Genomic DNA, 14,882 nt, shown 5'->3' on the forward strand with positions numbered 1-14,882 from the left:
TGCCATATTCAGATCCCAGGACATCTAATCGCAGGATGATGTCTTTCCAAAATTTAGCAAAGACAAACAATATTCTTGTCCAGGATCCCCTTGTCTATTTTCACTGCACAGCTTCTAAGTTCTTTCTTGGCAGGTGCACTTACAACTTGGCCAGCTGTTTTTCAATATGCCTAAAGGTTTTATAAGGACTTGTCCTATTGCAAGTCAACAAGACTTGGGCTTCTAAGTCATCCTCCTCATTACACCTTTACAGAAATCCCAATACAGAAACCTTTCCACCACCCAAAATGCTTCCATAAGGAAGCCTTCTGAGTCCTAAAAGATTCCTGGGTCATCCTCTATTCAACTAAAATACTGCTCTACACAAAACTTTGAGCAATAAAGGCATCTTACTCTCTGTTCTGACATTTTTCCAGCCCTGGGGTTTAATGCATCAGCAGGTAACAAAACTTTAAACAGCTCCTTTGTAAAATATAAATATTTGTTTATAGCATAGGTTGTTCTTATCAAGGAAAACAAAGACAATCCCAGGCAAACTGCCATCAATGTTTCTAAAAACAAATGTCTACCACAACTGTTTTCCTCTATCTGGTCAATTTTGGGAAATTAGTCTGTTGCTAAGGAGTGGCATCTGCTGGCAGACAAGCACTTCACAAAAATCAGATTCACCAACTAAAAAAACAAAAGACAGGGAAAAAAAGGAAAATCGGAGTTCACATTATCCACAAAGCAACTTTCACTTGCATCTTGACTGATAGGATGATGATGTTTTTCTTAACAATGTAACTCACTTCAGTTATAGTGATGGTACTGAATTGCCCATGAACCAGAATGGCATTGCTAGCGCTGACTAAGAAATTGCTTTTCACTACTCCATCAGCAGTGGGACTAGTGAAAAAAACCCACAGCTATACAAGATCTCATCTCTGTAAACCACTAAGGACATAATATATGGGGTTTTATTTAAAACTCTTCACATCATGGATCTCTTAAATAAATTCTTACAATGACTCACTGTAATGGATGTTAAAAAGCTCACTTCACTGTGAACAATCAGCTGAATGTAAAAATTCAAGAGGCCTAGAAAACAGCTGAATATCACGGTTTGCTGTACACCTTAAAATTAATTCTAAGCACTAAACCAAATTTAAAGTACCGTAAATTAAGTACATCCACAGAACAAGTCATTTCAAGATGCACCAGAATCTCCTTAATTTTTCAGCAAACTGCTTTCACCACAGCCTAAAGCTGACCTACGCTTTCCATGAGGTGCTATTCTTGTAAGCCATGGTTCCTCTAACTGTGGCAGACTATAGCTTTTTGGCCTAAAACATCACAGTGGATGACTAACACATGCCATACTTGTTTTGGAAGGGACAGGGGAAAAAAGTAAGAGATTCAGTTTAAATGTTTTACCCATGTCCAGGAATAAATATGGTTTCATACTGTATTTTCATTTTTAAAGAAAACTTCCTATGCACTATGCAATACCAATGTACTTTGCAACAGCATCTAAAATGTGGCATTATTAACAATTAACAATGAAGTTTTTCCTCTGGTGAAAAAAACATGCATATTGGGCTATTACTGTACGCTTCCGAGAATATAATCACTTTAAAACTCAATAGATCCCATATGAAAAAAATAAAATAAATAAAATACATTTTTTAAAAAGAGAGTTTTCTGTCTATGCAGAGGCTCCATCTCCTCTGGGCATACTCTGCTGGGGGCTACCGTGGCTGATCAGAATTCTGCAATGACTCTTCTCAGCTGCCAAGTTAGTCAGATGAAACCACAGCAGAAAGATACTGTGGTAATTATCTCCCTTCCTGATACCACAGTAGCAAGCTAAGGTGTGCTTTCATGTCATCTGTCATAATATATGACATCTGACATCAGATACGCGGCTAAAGAACCAGCTGGTTATCCAGCTACAATTATCCAATGTTAATTTGAAACAACAATCATCCAATTGCTAGACTTTGAGAAATTATGAGAGGTTGCTGTTGGTGAACAAAAGCCATACCCACAGAAAGACTCAGCCCTGGTGTCCTCATCACCCTGGGGACCTGGTCACAGCAGTTCCAAACTCCCTTCCAGCCCCACAGCATTAGAAGCCTACAGGTGGAAACCAGGGAGCTGCTGTGTATGTCCAAGGTGTAGCCTAGGTACAATCACTGATGGAGGTACTAATGGTATTTCATTGGGCTTACTGGAAAATGTACATTACTGACCTAGATTACAAGATGACAACTCGGAAAGAAAGACTGCAATGGGGAAAAATAAAGGAACACAATACAATACACTATGTCAAACATACACATCTATTAGGAGTACACAAAGAAGAAAGTATTTAAACTGATGAATGTGCCAGAGAAAAGCCTGAAGAGGAATGAATGAAGCGAACCTATCGTGTTGGACTGTTTAATCACAAGACTATGAGAAAAAGACTTTGAAGAACTTCAAGAACCTTCTAATTGCAGGGGACTTTCACCATGCCAATATCTGTTGAAAAACGTAGTCATACGCTGGCAGTCTATAAAGTTCCTAGAATATGATTAGGATATTATTTAATTTTTTAAGTATCATGGACGTTAGTGCAGGGTGTTTAGCTTCGGCTGGTTCTCCATCACGTTTGACTCATCTACAAATTGTGAAATGCAGTTTGAGTAAAAATCATCATAAAATGAGAGATCAGCACTCAAAAAAAAAAAAAAAGAAGCGTGAAAGAGGCATATACAAGATCTCTTTGCAGAGTTCAGATACATTTCTGTAACAGACAAAAGCAAAATGGGCTGCAGAAAAGCAAACCAGCACCACTGGGGAAACAGAAGTGCTAGGGCAACACTTTGAAGGGTAATGGAGTGTTGTAGATGCCCTTTTTCCTGCTAGGATACCAAGGAGTAGCCATGTAGCCATGCTAAACACTGCGAACTACTGGGGTGGCTGCTGCTGCATTTCACTGCTGGGGTGGCAAACTACCCCAATGCAAATCAAAACCAGAAAGCACATCACGAAAATATTAAGGCTAAACCAGGTGGAAACCACAGTAAAGTTTTTGCATTAAAAAGCCTTCTCAAAAATCTACAGCAGGACGTTAACAAATCTCAATACATGCTGTAATAATTTAAGAAGAACTGAATCCGTGACAATTCTAGTTTGTATTAGAAAACGTACTACTGGTTTCCAGCAGAGGCACAAGCCTGACCAATTTAAGTATTTGGTGCCATCATGTGTACACTTCAAAAACTGCAGTCCTATCAAAGCTACTTCATTTATCAAGTCAAAAATTAGCTATCAGACTACACATGAGGGCATTACAAACTTCAGTCAGAAGGTAAAGAAGTTTCAAACACTGCTAATGTAATATGAATTCTTCCCTCAATACAGACTGCATATACATCAAACAGCATACAAACTCAGCTTCATTACAAAGACCATATGCTTCCACTACACAACTGTAAAAAGCAACAAACTGATTATGAGCTAAATGGTATTTGGTGGTCCACAGAAAATAAATCAGTTTCTCTGGTTCATTCCATGCAGATATCAACACTAACAAACCAATTCAATACCTTCAAGCATGACCTCCAAAGAAGCAATGGTGCTGGGGACCCAAGTTTGAACCCTTCCATCAAGCTTCTAGTTCAGATTAAGAAAAAAAAAAAAAAGAAAAGGAAAAAAAAATGTTACATTAACCTAATTATCTGTTCATTTCCTCTAAATTGTGGAATAGAATAGTCCAGGAAAAAGAAAAAAACAGTATAAATAAGGTTAAAACTAGTGTACAAATTTTACACCATTCAGGAATTCCCATGGAGCCAGGGAATATGCATCTATATTTCAAGGATCAGTTGCTGGACAGTTTTGAAAGATGGGTGCAAGATCAATTTAGAAAGTATTCTACAGATTTAGCTAGTTACTGCAGGGAGGGAGGGAAAGTGCATCATGCTCTCTTTCACCTCCTCCTGCTCTGTCTCTCACTAATACCCCTGAAATAACAAAAAAGGAGCGTATCAACATTCAGTAACGCTACTTCTAATATTACTTCTAACTTACTTCTAGTATAATAAACATTTCATTAGAAATACTTCTTTAACATTACTTATGGAAATAACCTTTAAAAACCTATAAATTCTAACATTTTACCAGACACTATGATTAAACACGTTTTCCCAATCATATCCTTCAAAAAATGCAGTTTGAATTCAGCAGCTTTGAGACATAGAAATAAAAACATTTCAGCAGAAATTTTCTGTGCAGTATATTCCCAGGAGTGATCTGTATAAATAGCAGGGCATCGATTAGAAGATGTATGGTTGTAGATAGTCAGCCAAAGCTCTTGGCATGACAGAAGATGGCTAAAGCAACATGAAGCCTAAGAAAGATGCTACTAAATACAAGAATACTGCCAAAATCTGAGGTTCAGCTTCTTGCAAAAAAACCCATATTTGATTAACTGACTTTAATATTAGTGAGTTGTATAAAAAAAGCTTCCATCCCTTAATGGGTCCAAACACATCAGTGTGTCCTAAGTACAGCTCTGTATTCAGATGTGAAACACATATCTGGGACTTTAAAATTCCTGCAATTTGTATAATGCTACTTGTGCAGACACCCCGCATTATGCTGAAAGAAGGAAAAAGAAAGAAGAAAAAAAAAAAAAAAACAGTTCCAAAGCAATTACTCAGATGTGCTCCAGATCTCATTTTAACTCGCAGAGAATATCAATTTTGTGTCTACACAGGACAGAAAAGCACATCTATACAGTATGTGCAATTACAGCACTCATAATATTACTGCAGTAATTACAAAATATGGTACTTGACAGCACTTGTGGAAAGTTGGCAGTGTTTGTAGTGGAAATGCACTGAAAACACAGTAAAGCCTACCATGCTTACAGAACACTACAAGCTGACAATATTGACACAAGTACCAAACAAATGCTAGAAGGAAGGTGTCAATAAAACACAAACAAGCAGAAATCCTTATAAATTTGCAATTCCAATTCATACTCAGTTTGTCTGTTTGACCCACAACATTGTCTTAAAATACAACAAAGTTCAACAGATTTGTGGATTATTTACATCAATATTATCTGATGGGGGCAAAGCATTCAAAATACACATCTCCTCCTCTTCTTTTTTTTTTTCTTTTTTTTTTTTTTTTTAAACTCTAAGACAAATCGAACAGGACTCGCACACATACAACTTAAATGTAAGTTTTTAAGACATCAGTTTTCTTTCTGTAACCTGTACCAAGTTAAACTTTTTGAAATGGCTGTCAAGGAACACTGAAAAAGTGAAATCAAGCTAATTTGCAGCAAATACACTGTTAGATTCAAAGACTACCCAGGGATCTGAACGCATGCTGCCAAAATAACAAACTCCTGATCATTACAGCTCTAACTTAAAAAAATCTAGAGGCCCTGAGAATTATGTGCTATTATGTATATGATTAATACATAATACAGGCTTTTGATTTCCTAAGTTTCAAACACATCCACAAGTACTAAGAGTATGTTAGCTAGCATGGTTATGTATATGCTGGATCTTATATGCCTTGGAGGGAATTTTAAACCACCACTAGATGGAAACCTGAGTTACCTCTTAAATTGACAATTCTGTAAACGCTCAACTGCTGGCTCTGCTTCTACTGTGCCTGACCATTCCTATATTCTTATTTAGAGATCTAATCACACATTGGCTGTCACAAACCCATACTCATTAGGAACGTTTCTATGAGCAGGCATACACAAAACCTCCAGAGTGTCTTCAGATCTGAGAGCACTAACATAAATATGCCCTGCTCATTTCCCAAGCCAGTGCTACTCAATGCAAGGAATAAACATTACACATATTAGAGATTTACCCCACTTCTACAGCAATTTAAACTTCCCCCCAAAGTTATAACTAATAAAAATTGCTGTACTCTGCCAATAAATTTCAGTTGGGATTTAATTAATGCCACACTTTAAATATCAAAGGTATGTCATATACTTTACAAACACATGCAACAGTCAAATCATCTGAAATTTATAAACCTATTTGCACTCCACATATTTATACAATATTCCACCACTTCAGTGGAATTTACTGTGCAATGTATTATAACTTGAGGTGACTAGCACACACAAGTGACTGACATTTCTGTCTGACGTGACCCCAATGACTCAGATATTATTTCCTTCCCTGTCAGAGCAGTTGTAAATAAAAACTTCAACTAGCAGGCTGGCACGGTAATCAGGACAGCCATCTGACTAGCTACATGCAATCATAGATAGGATAATACAGAAATAATAGGCATAGTAATGTGACAGAAGCACTGAGAGTACTGATGTCACAACTTATGAAATTTTGAATTTGGAAAATACAGTAAAGGTCTAAAACAAAATCTCACATTTGCCTTTAAGTCTTATTCTCCATCAAATCCAGACCACACCACACCATTTTTGATAGAGGAGAAAAAAAATGCAGTCTATTTACATATTAAAAAGTTAAACAAAAGAAATCAATCAAATGCTATTCTATACCAATGTGTACACACACACAAAAAAAACCCACACACACACAAAAAAAAAAAAAAAAAAAAAGAAGAAACCACTGGCCTTAGCAGTGGGCAGATGAATCTGAAAGTGAATGACTCTGCTCTCCAGATGACAAGTACCAAATGCCCCTTCTCATGAGGGGCATGTATCATGCACAAGCCATCAGGTACCTACCGGGTTCCCCAATTTCCTCTGCAAGAGAAAGCTTTCAGACTGCCTGGATTCTCTGTGGAAGAGGAGCAGACACCAGCTCCTGCTTCTAAACCCAAATTTGAAGGAGCACTGAAAGGATGGAAGTGATGCCATGATATGAAAAAGTTGTTATTACCGTGAAACTATGCTATAGGGATCCATGTGGTCAACCTCTGCTTTAATTTTTTTGCTCAAAGGGACATTTGCACATGAATGCTGGTTCAGGAAACTCACTATATCATGGCTGCACCAAGGCAAAATTGCCATCTTACACAGGTAGCCTTCAAATCTTACAGCAAAACAGGCCACCAGGAACACCAGGTCAGAGGAACAGGCTGATTTGGCATGGCTGGTCATACCCGAATCCCACATGCTCTTCAATTTATCAGCCACAACTCTGCAGCTCTCCGAAAAGTGAGAAATTCTTTCCTGCCTTTTGAGAAATACCAAAGAAAATAGAGGAAATTGTCTCCAATTTAGTTCTTACAAATTAATATCCAGTGAACACCCTAAGTGGAGGCTAAATACATAAGTCTCAGTAGGAATTTACTCTTAATAAGAAACTTTTCATCCAGATAGCCACAAAAATGACTAAAAGCAAATTCCAATGTATCCGGTAATGTTATAATTAAATACTACTCTTAAATCTTATTTCACAACTTCTATTAAAGTCATAAAATGGCAAAAGTCATATTTCACTTCCAAAAAAATTTATTTCTTTGTCAGGCAAAGAAAAGATCACACATATAATGCATTTCACTGAAACTGAGAGCAGAATACAGAAAGTCAGCAGCAGTTTTAGACTTATGCAACCTCTGCATTTGCTGAAAGACAATACAAAGGGCACCCCACACATCCCATTCCCATCCCAGTCTGACTCCAGTACTGGCTACAGCTTCCTCTTCCACCTGTCCAACTTTCTTTGGCTATTTGCTCTTCAAATTCTCTTTTCAACATCTCAATGTATTTTTGAGTGCCAGAAGCTGAAAAATAAATCAAGAAAGTAGTGGAGGGAAGATCACACTGCCCCAAAGAATTAAAAAGCAGAAAGAGATGTATCAGAACAACTATGTCCTAGAAAATATCATGACACCATCCCACGATCATCCCAGCAAACTAAACACTGCAAATGATATGGGCAATTGAAAACTAATTTGATGAATGACAATTATTTGTATCATATCAAATATCATATTGAGTCAAAAATTAGCCATTCTTGAGAGGTTACATGACCAGGTTCTCCAAAGACACAGAGTTCCGCCCTAATTTTACCAATATAACGCTTAGATTTGTTATCAGGAATGAAAAAAAGGTCACCTTTCCTCTGAGTACACAACAGCAGATGCCAGCTCCCAAATCAGTCTCAGATCACTTGAAAGCTTATAAAAAGGCTTTCAGAGTCAAGAGTGGACAAAGCATTTCAAAGGCAATTTATTCAATCTGTTAGATGTGAGAAAATGTCATGTAATTTTGCAGAATGATTCTGCTCAACTCAAGATAGTCCAGACCTTCCCATCTACAGGGTCAAGCTAAGTACGAAATGGTAATTTTCAAAATTAAAAGAATAATTAACTAAAATTATGTAAAACAAATTATTACTGAAATTACTTAGCTGAATAGTCTAAATGATATCATTTCTAACCTGGAATAAAGTAATCAATATCATCGTAGTATTACCTATTCTTAAGTAAGCATTCTCATCAGCTACCGCATGATTTAGAAGACTGTTGAACTAATTCACTTATCATATCTGTCAACATTAATTCAATAGCATTGCAAGGTAATAATCACTATCAATCTAATTATATCAGCCACCTCCTGTAAATGAGTACCAATTATTTTAATTAAAATATTAAATATTTAGAAAATAGAAAGGGATGTATTTTAATAATTTATATACTTAATTTGAATCTATCTGAACAACCATCCTGAACCACAAAGCTTGCTTTCTTTGTATTCCCATTTAGTACTTTCCAGCAGGTTTCAAGACACAACCCATCAATCCAACACCAGTGATAGAACAATGTAAATTTTACATTTTTCTTACTTTTATATAAATGTATACACACTTGCAGACTATTTTTATGAGTCTAACTCACTTAAGAAGTCTTCCAAGAATATTCAAAGGATAGTTTCCCTATTTTGTAAATGCAAACAGGTCAGTTTAGGTTTTTTATAAAATGACATCAGCCATCAACATGGCTGGGTTCTAACACTAATCCCCTCAATTCCAGTGCGTGGCAAACAAGGGAATCCCTTCTCATCTTTACAAGAAAACTATATGAATCATTCACATACTATGACAACATCATTTGGGAGCCTTTTTACCTCTTTTTGACACTTACTTCTTTTTAAAATTAATCTTTGAAATCTCCCTTTAATGTTCCACCTGTGCTTTTGTGGATTGTAAGGATATTCAAAATATCCGTACTCCCATCCGAGGGTTAGGCTGAATATTCAGGTCCTGCACTGAGATTTGGGTTCTTCCCAAAAGCCATGGAGCAGAACCTAATACTAAAGAACTACAGCAATATTAGAAGCTACAGTTGTTTGAATGCCCTGTAAAATTAAGATTCATTTAACAGGTTTTTTTAAAGCTTTTAACAGCAAAATCCTGCAGGTTTTTCACCATGTTTCACAAGAAATAAAGGAATTTGCTCAGCTTGTTTTCTTTGACAAACAGTCAATATGCCCAGTCCCCTTGCATCAGCATGATTTAAATACCAAGGGGGGGGGGGGGGGGGGGGGGGGGGGGGGGCGGAGGGGATCATCTGGCACAACCATAATGCCATTAACTTACCAGGCCTATCAGCCAAACAATTAGCAAATACAAATTCAATCGGAGGACAAGAAAGTATACCACAAGCAGACGATGAACTAGAGTATTCAAGCACACACAGAAAGTCTGACTACCCAAAAAAGTGTGAAGAGTTTTAATGAAAGTAGTTCCATGTTAAAGTAAATCATCCTTGGAAATTTTCATTCAAGAAGCATATGGGGTGGCTTATTAAGATTATAGTCCATATTGAAGTCCTTAGCCAAAGCCAAGAAACATCAATGTAACCATCACAGCCATAATCTTAACCCTCTGGTGAATATACATTAATATAAACTATTTTAATACAAAATTATGAATACTGTTTTTCTGTAATGTGAGACATCGGGCCACCCTGCACCAGACACCTTGCATGCAACAGAACATACAAGGAAAGAACTTTTCCAGAAGGAAGCTGAGTACTGACAACCCTAAAGAGCAGTATGGTATACACGTACCCTAACGAGCAAGAAAATTGGGAAGAAAAGTGCTTAACGTGCGACATGCCAAAATACTGTTACCAGAGCTGTAACTTTGCATTTTTCCCAAAAAAACCTGCTAAAACAACAAGGAATATAAACCTAATTTTGTGTTAATGTTGTAGTGATCTGTTTGGGGTTGGCTTTATTTTTTTGTTGTTGTTTCGTTTGGGTTTTTTTAATAAAAATAGATATGGAGGCAAGAAATACGGTTACGGCTCATGTATGCGAAGTAGCACATCACAGCTTCACACACCACTGTGTGATTCATATGCCCTTCAAGAACTGGGTGCTGGTGCAGGTATCTGGTGTGTTCTGCACAAACCATTCTAAAGCCTCCAATGTAGTTCTGATTAAGAGTGTCCTGCTGCCCAGGAAAGGGTGCAAAGAGGACTCCAACACGAAGCAGAGCACCCTTCTCTGTTACCTAATGCAAGCTGTCTACAGTCCACCTTCCTCAGTTACCTAGTTCAAGTCTTCAAGGAGCTGGGAACCACAGAGCAAGTCCCTCAGGTCAAAAATGTGAAAGTCTGATTTAAATTCCACCCTTGAAACAGATTATTATTTGGGGGAAAAAAACCCTAAGAATAAAACAAAAATTAAACATGAGAAGAGCGACATTAACTATGTGCTAATATCTCCCAGCATCTTGTAAGCAGGCAAACATATTTGGAAATTTTTTTATATGCACACACTCAAAACAGTTATTAGTTTATTTTCCTTGAACATATCATAGCTAATAGCACTAAATGTCAGGTTTCAAAATTCAACTTCTGTTCCTTGTAGTCTAACTTTTTTCCCATTTTTCCCTATTATCTCCTTTTAAAACATTTTAAAACAGAGAAACATTTTCACTATTTGTTTACTTCACAGAAATGACTTAAGATATTTCAATGCACACATTTTCTTCCTTGTCTTTAACTATCTTAAGGAAGGTTTTAGCACCTAAAATAGTAATCTGTAACTTGTCTTTTTAGCTCATGTTAAAATTGGAAGCACTGATGCGGAAACATTTTGGCAACATCAAGTAAACTGCAATTGAGAATTACAATAGCATCAAGCATTTTAGCTGTAGAAACAAACTTTCCCGATTTCAGGGCATATCATTTGGCAAGAGGCAATTAAAATACACTTACTCGTCTCCTCTGAAGAGGATACCAGGCAGTGTTCTCCCTGCTGGTTCCTGATGCCCGGGCACAAGGGTAATGGAGCTGCTTTACCCCCAGGATTTCAAGTACAGCAGGTAGAAGGGATGGGTCAGGTCTCTCCCCATTACCCTACTGCTGTTAAGCCAGGAGGCACCGGACACTCCTATGCTAACCAGCTTCCAGGGCAAAGCAGAACACAAATCCCTTCCACAGGAAGGAAAATAGTTTTGAGTTTCAAAACCACTACCAAACCAGTAGTTCACCAAGCATGAAAACGGATGGGAAGCTTGTCTATAGATCTGCCTCTTGCAGTTGTTTTCATGCTTTAATTGAAGTTCTTCCTCTGCAAAGTGTCTATAACATTCACCTGCCATATGGATTTCTGGGGGTCAATTAACATGCTAGCACCTGCTGAAGTTCAGGCATGGGGGGGGGAAGCAACTCGCATGTCCCTCTCCTGCTGCTGTGACACTTGTTACACCCCAATCTCGGGGGGCAGCCTGCTTCCCTGGGACCCACTGGGTGCGGGGGGAGGGAGTGCTAAGCAGGAGCAGCGTTTCCTTAGGAAACACTCTGAAAAAACATCACCCAAAAATGAAACACAAGTTCACAGGGAAGTTATTTACACCTAAGTATTTAGCTAACTATAATTAGACAATTATCTATGTATGTAGTTATAAATATATATATATACACATTTATATGATGTATTATTATAAAAAACAGATAATTGTGTACATCTATTTTTATATGTGTATATATTACTAATTATAGAATTGTTGTCATTCTGTTGGATATACTTGTGTGAGCACAGTTATAATCACAGACGAGGCAGGGAAGCAAGAACCACAGAAGACAACCCGCCCAGGGATGCAGACTCCCGAGGAACTCTGTGACTGTCCGAGCCGGCCCGAGGGGCGCGGGGCAGGGGCCGGCGCTCCAAGCACACGAGCCAGCCGCCCACACTCGGTGGCAATCACCAGCGAAGGAGCCAGCGGGCACTTGCTGTCGCCCTTTCTGCGACAACGTATCCTTAAACGACGCTAGGCCGCGACAGGGCACGGCAGGGCCGGCGGGGCCGGGCCCGGCCGCCGAGAGGACGCTCCCCCTCGCCGGGGCGGGCGCCCGGGCCTCGCCTGGGCCTCCCCTGCGCACCGCCGGGCCCCGCGGCTCCCGGCCGGGGGAGGCCGGCAGCGAGGCCCGGGCTCGGCGCCGGCCGCCGGGCCCGCGGTCGGGAGGCGGCCCCCGTCAGACTCCCGAGGGGCGGCGGGCACTTGCCTCCCATTCCCGCAGGAAGCGCTGGGCCTCGGCGGGCCCGGCGGCCTTGTGCTTGCGGAACTCCTCCTTCACGTAGCGGTCCCCCAGCGCCCGCAGGGCGGCCGGCAGCGCCCGGTGCAGCAGCAGGATCCGCCGGTACAGGCGCCGCGCAGCGCCCGGCATGGCGGCGGCCGGCGGAGCCCTGAGGCGGCCGCACCGGGGGCGGGGCGCCGGGCCGGGCCCGGGGGCGCTGCGGTGGGTGCCGGGGAGCCGCGGCTGTGCGCGGTGCGGGGGAGGGCGCCGGGCCGACCCGGCGCCGGGCTCTGTGGAAAGTGCTGGCCCTGGTCGTCTGCGCAGGGTTTCAAACGTTACCAAACACCGATTGCAATAGCGATGGAGGCTGAATAAGCAAGTCGCGTTGTTTCAGAAAGATGTGTGCAAGATGGCAGGGGCCGTGATAAAAATTAAAAACCCTGTTAATTTTCAGCTCTGCTTTTGCCACCAGGAGAGCAAACTATGCGCTTTATACCCGGGTAGAATTTGGCCCAAATGAATTAGGCCACTAAAACCAAGCTTCACACGCTGACATTTGATTTATCTGCATTTTGAAGCAGGGGTGCGAGAGGGGAGGCGACGCAGCAAGGAGTGTCGCTGCGTCCGTGGGGCTGCTTGGGGTTCGTGCCACCGCCAACCTCCCGCTTTCTGTTACCGTCCGCCTGCAGCCTGAGCTGCAGCTCTCCAGCTCTCCGTAAAGTTTTTTTCAGCTGTTTAACATCACAGCCAACCCAACCACACGGAAAAATCTTCAAATGTCAACAACGGTCATGGATATTTGGGAAAAAGCAACGAGTCTGAAAATCAGGTGGTGGCAGCATGGCCCGAGTCCTGCCCCCTCTCGGGGGCCTGTTAAGCTCCTTCCAGCCCGTCAAATGATTGACGTTTCAAAACGAAACGGAAACATTTCCATAGGCCCTGGGACCATTCCACTTTCCCAGGTCACTCAGAAATGTCATAAAAATATACTGCTTTATCAAAAGCCCAAGTCATTATATGTGAGCAACAGAGGAAAGAGCAAACTGCACAAAATTTCACTGGCTGCCATTTCTTAATGTTTATTTATTCTCCCAAGCACTTCTGTGGTGGAAAACACAAGTTCCCAGTAACACAAAAGTTACCAAAAAAAAAAAAAAAATGGTTATAGTTTCACTTTTTCTCATGGAAGCTTTCAGTTCTCTTTGTGCCTGTGATGCTCTCGGGGTGAGCGGAGGGGCCTTGGCCAGGGAGTCCGGATCCTCAAATGGATTGGTCTTGCTATATTTTCTGACTGTATTTTCTGCAGGCATTTCTTTGAGGAAGGATTTCTGGACATAATGTATTTTGTCTGCCCCTATGTCTTTGTATATGTTCAGATTTTTAAAGGATTGAGGTTAAAAATCTGATTTGCTTTAGTAGTTTTATTTACAGTGATGCAATTCCACTAAATCACCTCAGGGTGCATTAATCTACAGAATTTCTTTAAATCTATTTTTATATAATGACCACCGTGCTTACCTTGCACATTGACAGCTCTCTCCCTGCTACTGTTGGTTTTTAGGAGTCCTCTTCTTTCAGTGGCCTGCTTAAGCCCTCTGCTGGGCACCTGCTTTGAGGCTCAGACACTAACCAGGATGCATCAGCCAGATGTCTCCTTCCAACATTTTTTACACCTTGTCTTTCTGTCCACAGAGGCAGAAAGTGGTGGTTCCCGCCCAGCAGTAGAGTAGAATTCACGCATCTGTGAACCTCTGGGCTGCTACACCTGCGGCTTTTGAGCCCCCTCTTTGCGCCTTCCCTAGGAGCTGCCATAGGAGTGAGGAATTTCCTAGTAAATTGCCCCTGGAACAGAAGATAGAGCTGTAAGCTCAGCAAGCTGTTTGATAACAGGCTAAGTTGTCAGCCTTTGCCCATTAACAATTTTTATATCCCAAAGTCCTCAAGGGGCTGTACGCTATCAGGGAATGTGGAGAGGCTGTAGAGGCAGCTGAATGCCGGATCATTTGTGCATGGGGGCAAAAGGACTCACCATCAGAACTCAGTAAGATATAATATTATATTAGAAGTACTCTTTCCATATAATGACCTCTCAATCACCAGTAGTCAAAGTATCTATGCCACAGCTTGAGTCCAGACACAATTTTAGCTAATATGCATGAGTACAAGTCCTCCACATCCTTCTTGCAGACATCTGCCCATGCTCCAGGCAGCACTGCTTCTGTGCAGGGCACTGGGGCATCTGTGCTGCCACCCCGGGTGCTCCACAGCCTGGGAGGTGCTGCTTAGCTTGCGCCAAAGAAAGAGGCACCTCAGGAGGATTCATCCCACCTCTTTTGGGCAAGTGGAGGCAATTAATCCCTATATCTTTTCAGCTGTCAATAGAAGGATGTGTTGGGGTATACGTGATTCAG

General features: G+C 40.7%; 1 protein-coding gene across 1 annotated transcript in view; it reads right to left on the reverse strand.

Annotated features, from left to right (window-relative positions):
- Nucleotides 1-12,672, reverse strand: part of SDHAF3 (succinate dehydrogenase complex assembly factor 3) — a 34,599-nt gene extending 21,927 nt beyond the window's left edge. Inside the window, exon 1 of the mRNA XM_055805939.1 lies at nucleotides 12,460-12,672. Coding sequence (XP_055661914.1) covers nucleotides 12,460-12,621 — 162 coding nt within the window. The 5' untranslated portion in view covers nucleotides 12,622-12,672. The remainder of the gene's footprint in view (nucleotides 1-12,459) is intronic.
- Between the last annotated feature and the right edge of the window lie 2,210 nt (nucleotides 12,673-14,882).

The sequence above is a fragment of the Falco peregrinus genome, chromosome 5 (genome assembly GCF_023634155.1).
Source record: "Falco peregrinus isolate bFalPer1 chromosome 5, bFalPer1.pri, whole genome shotgun sequence".
Lineage (NCBI taxonomy): Eukaryota > Metazoa > Chordata > Aves > Falconiformes > Falconidae > Falco > Falco peregrinus.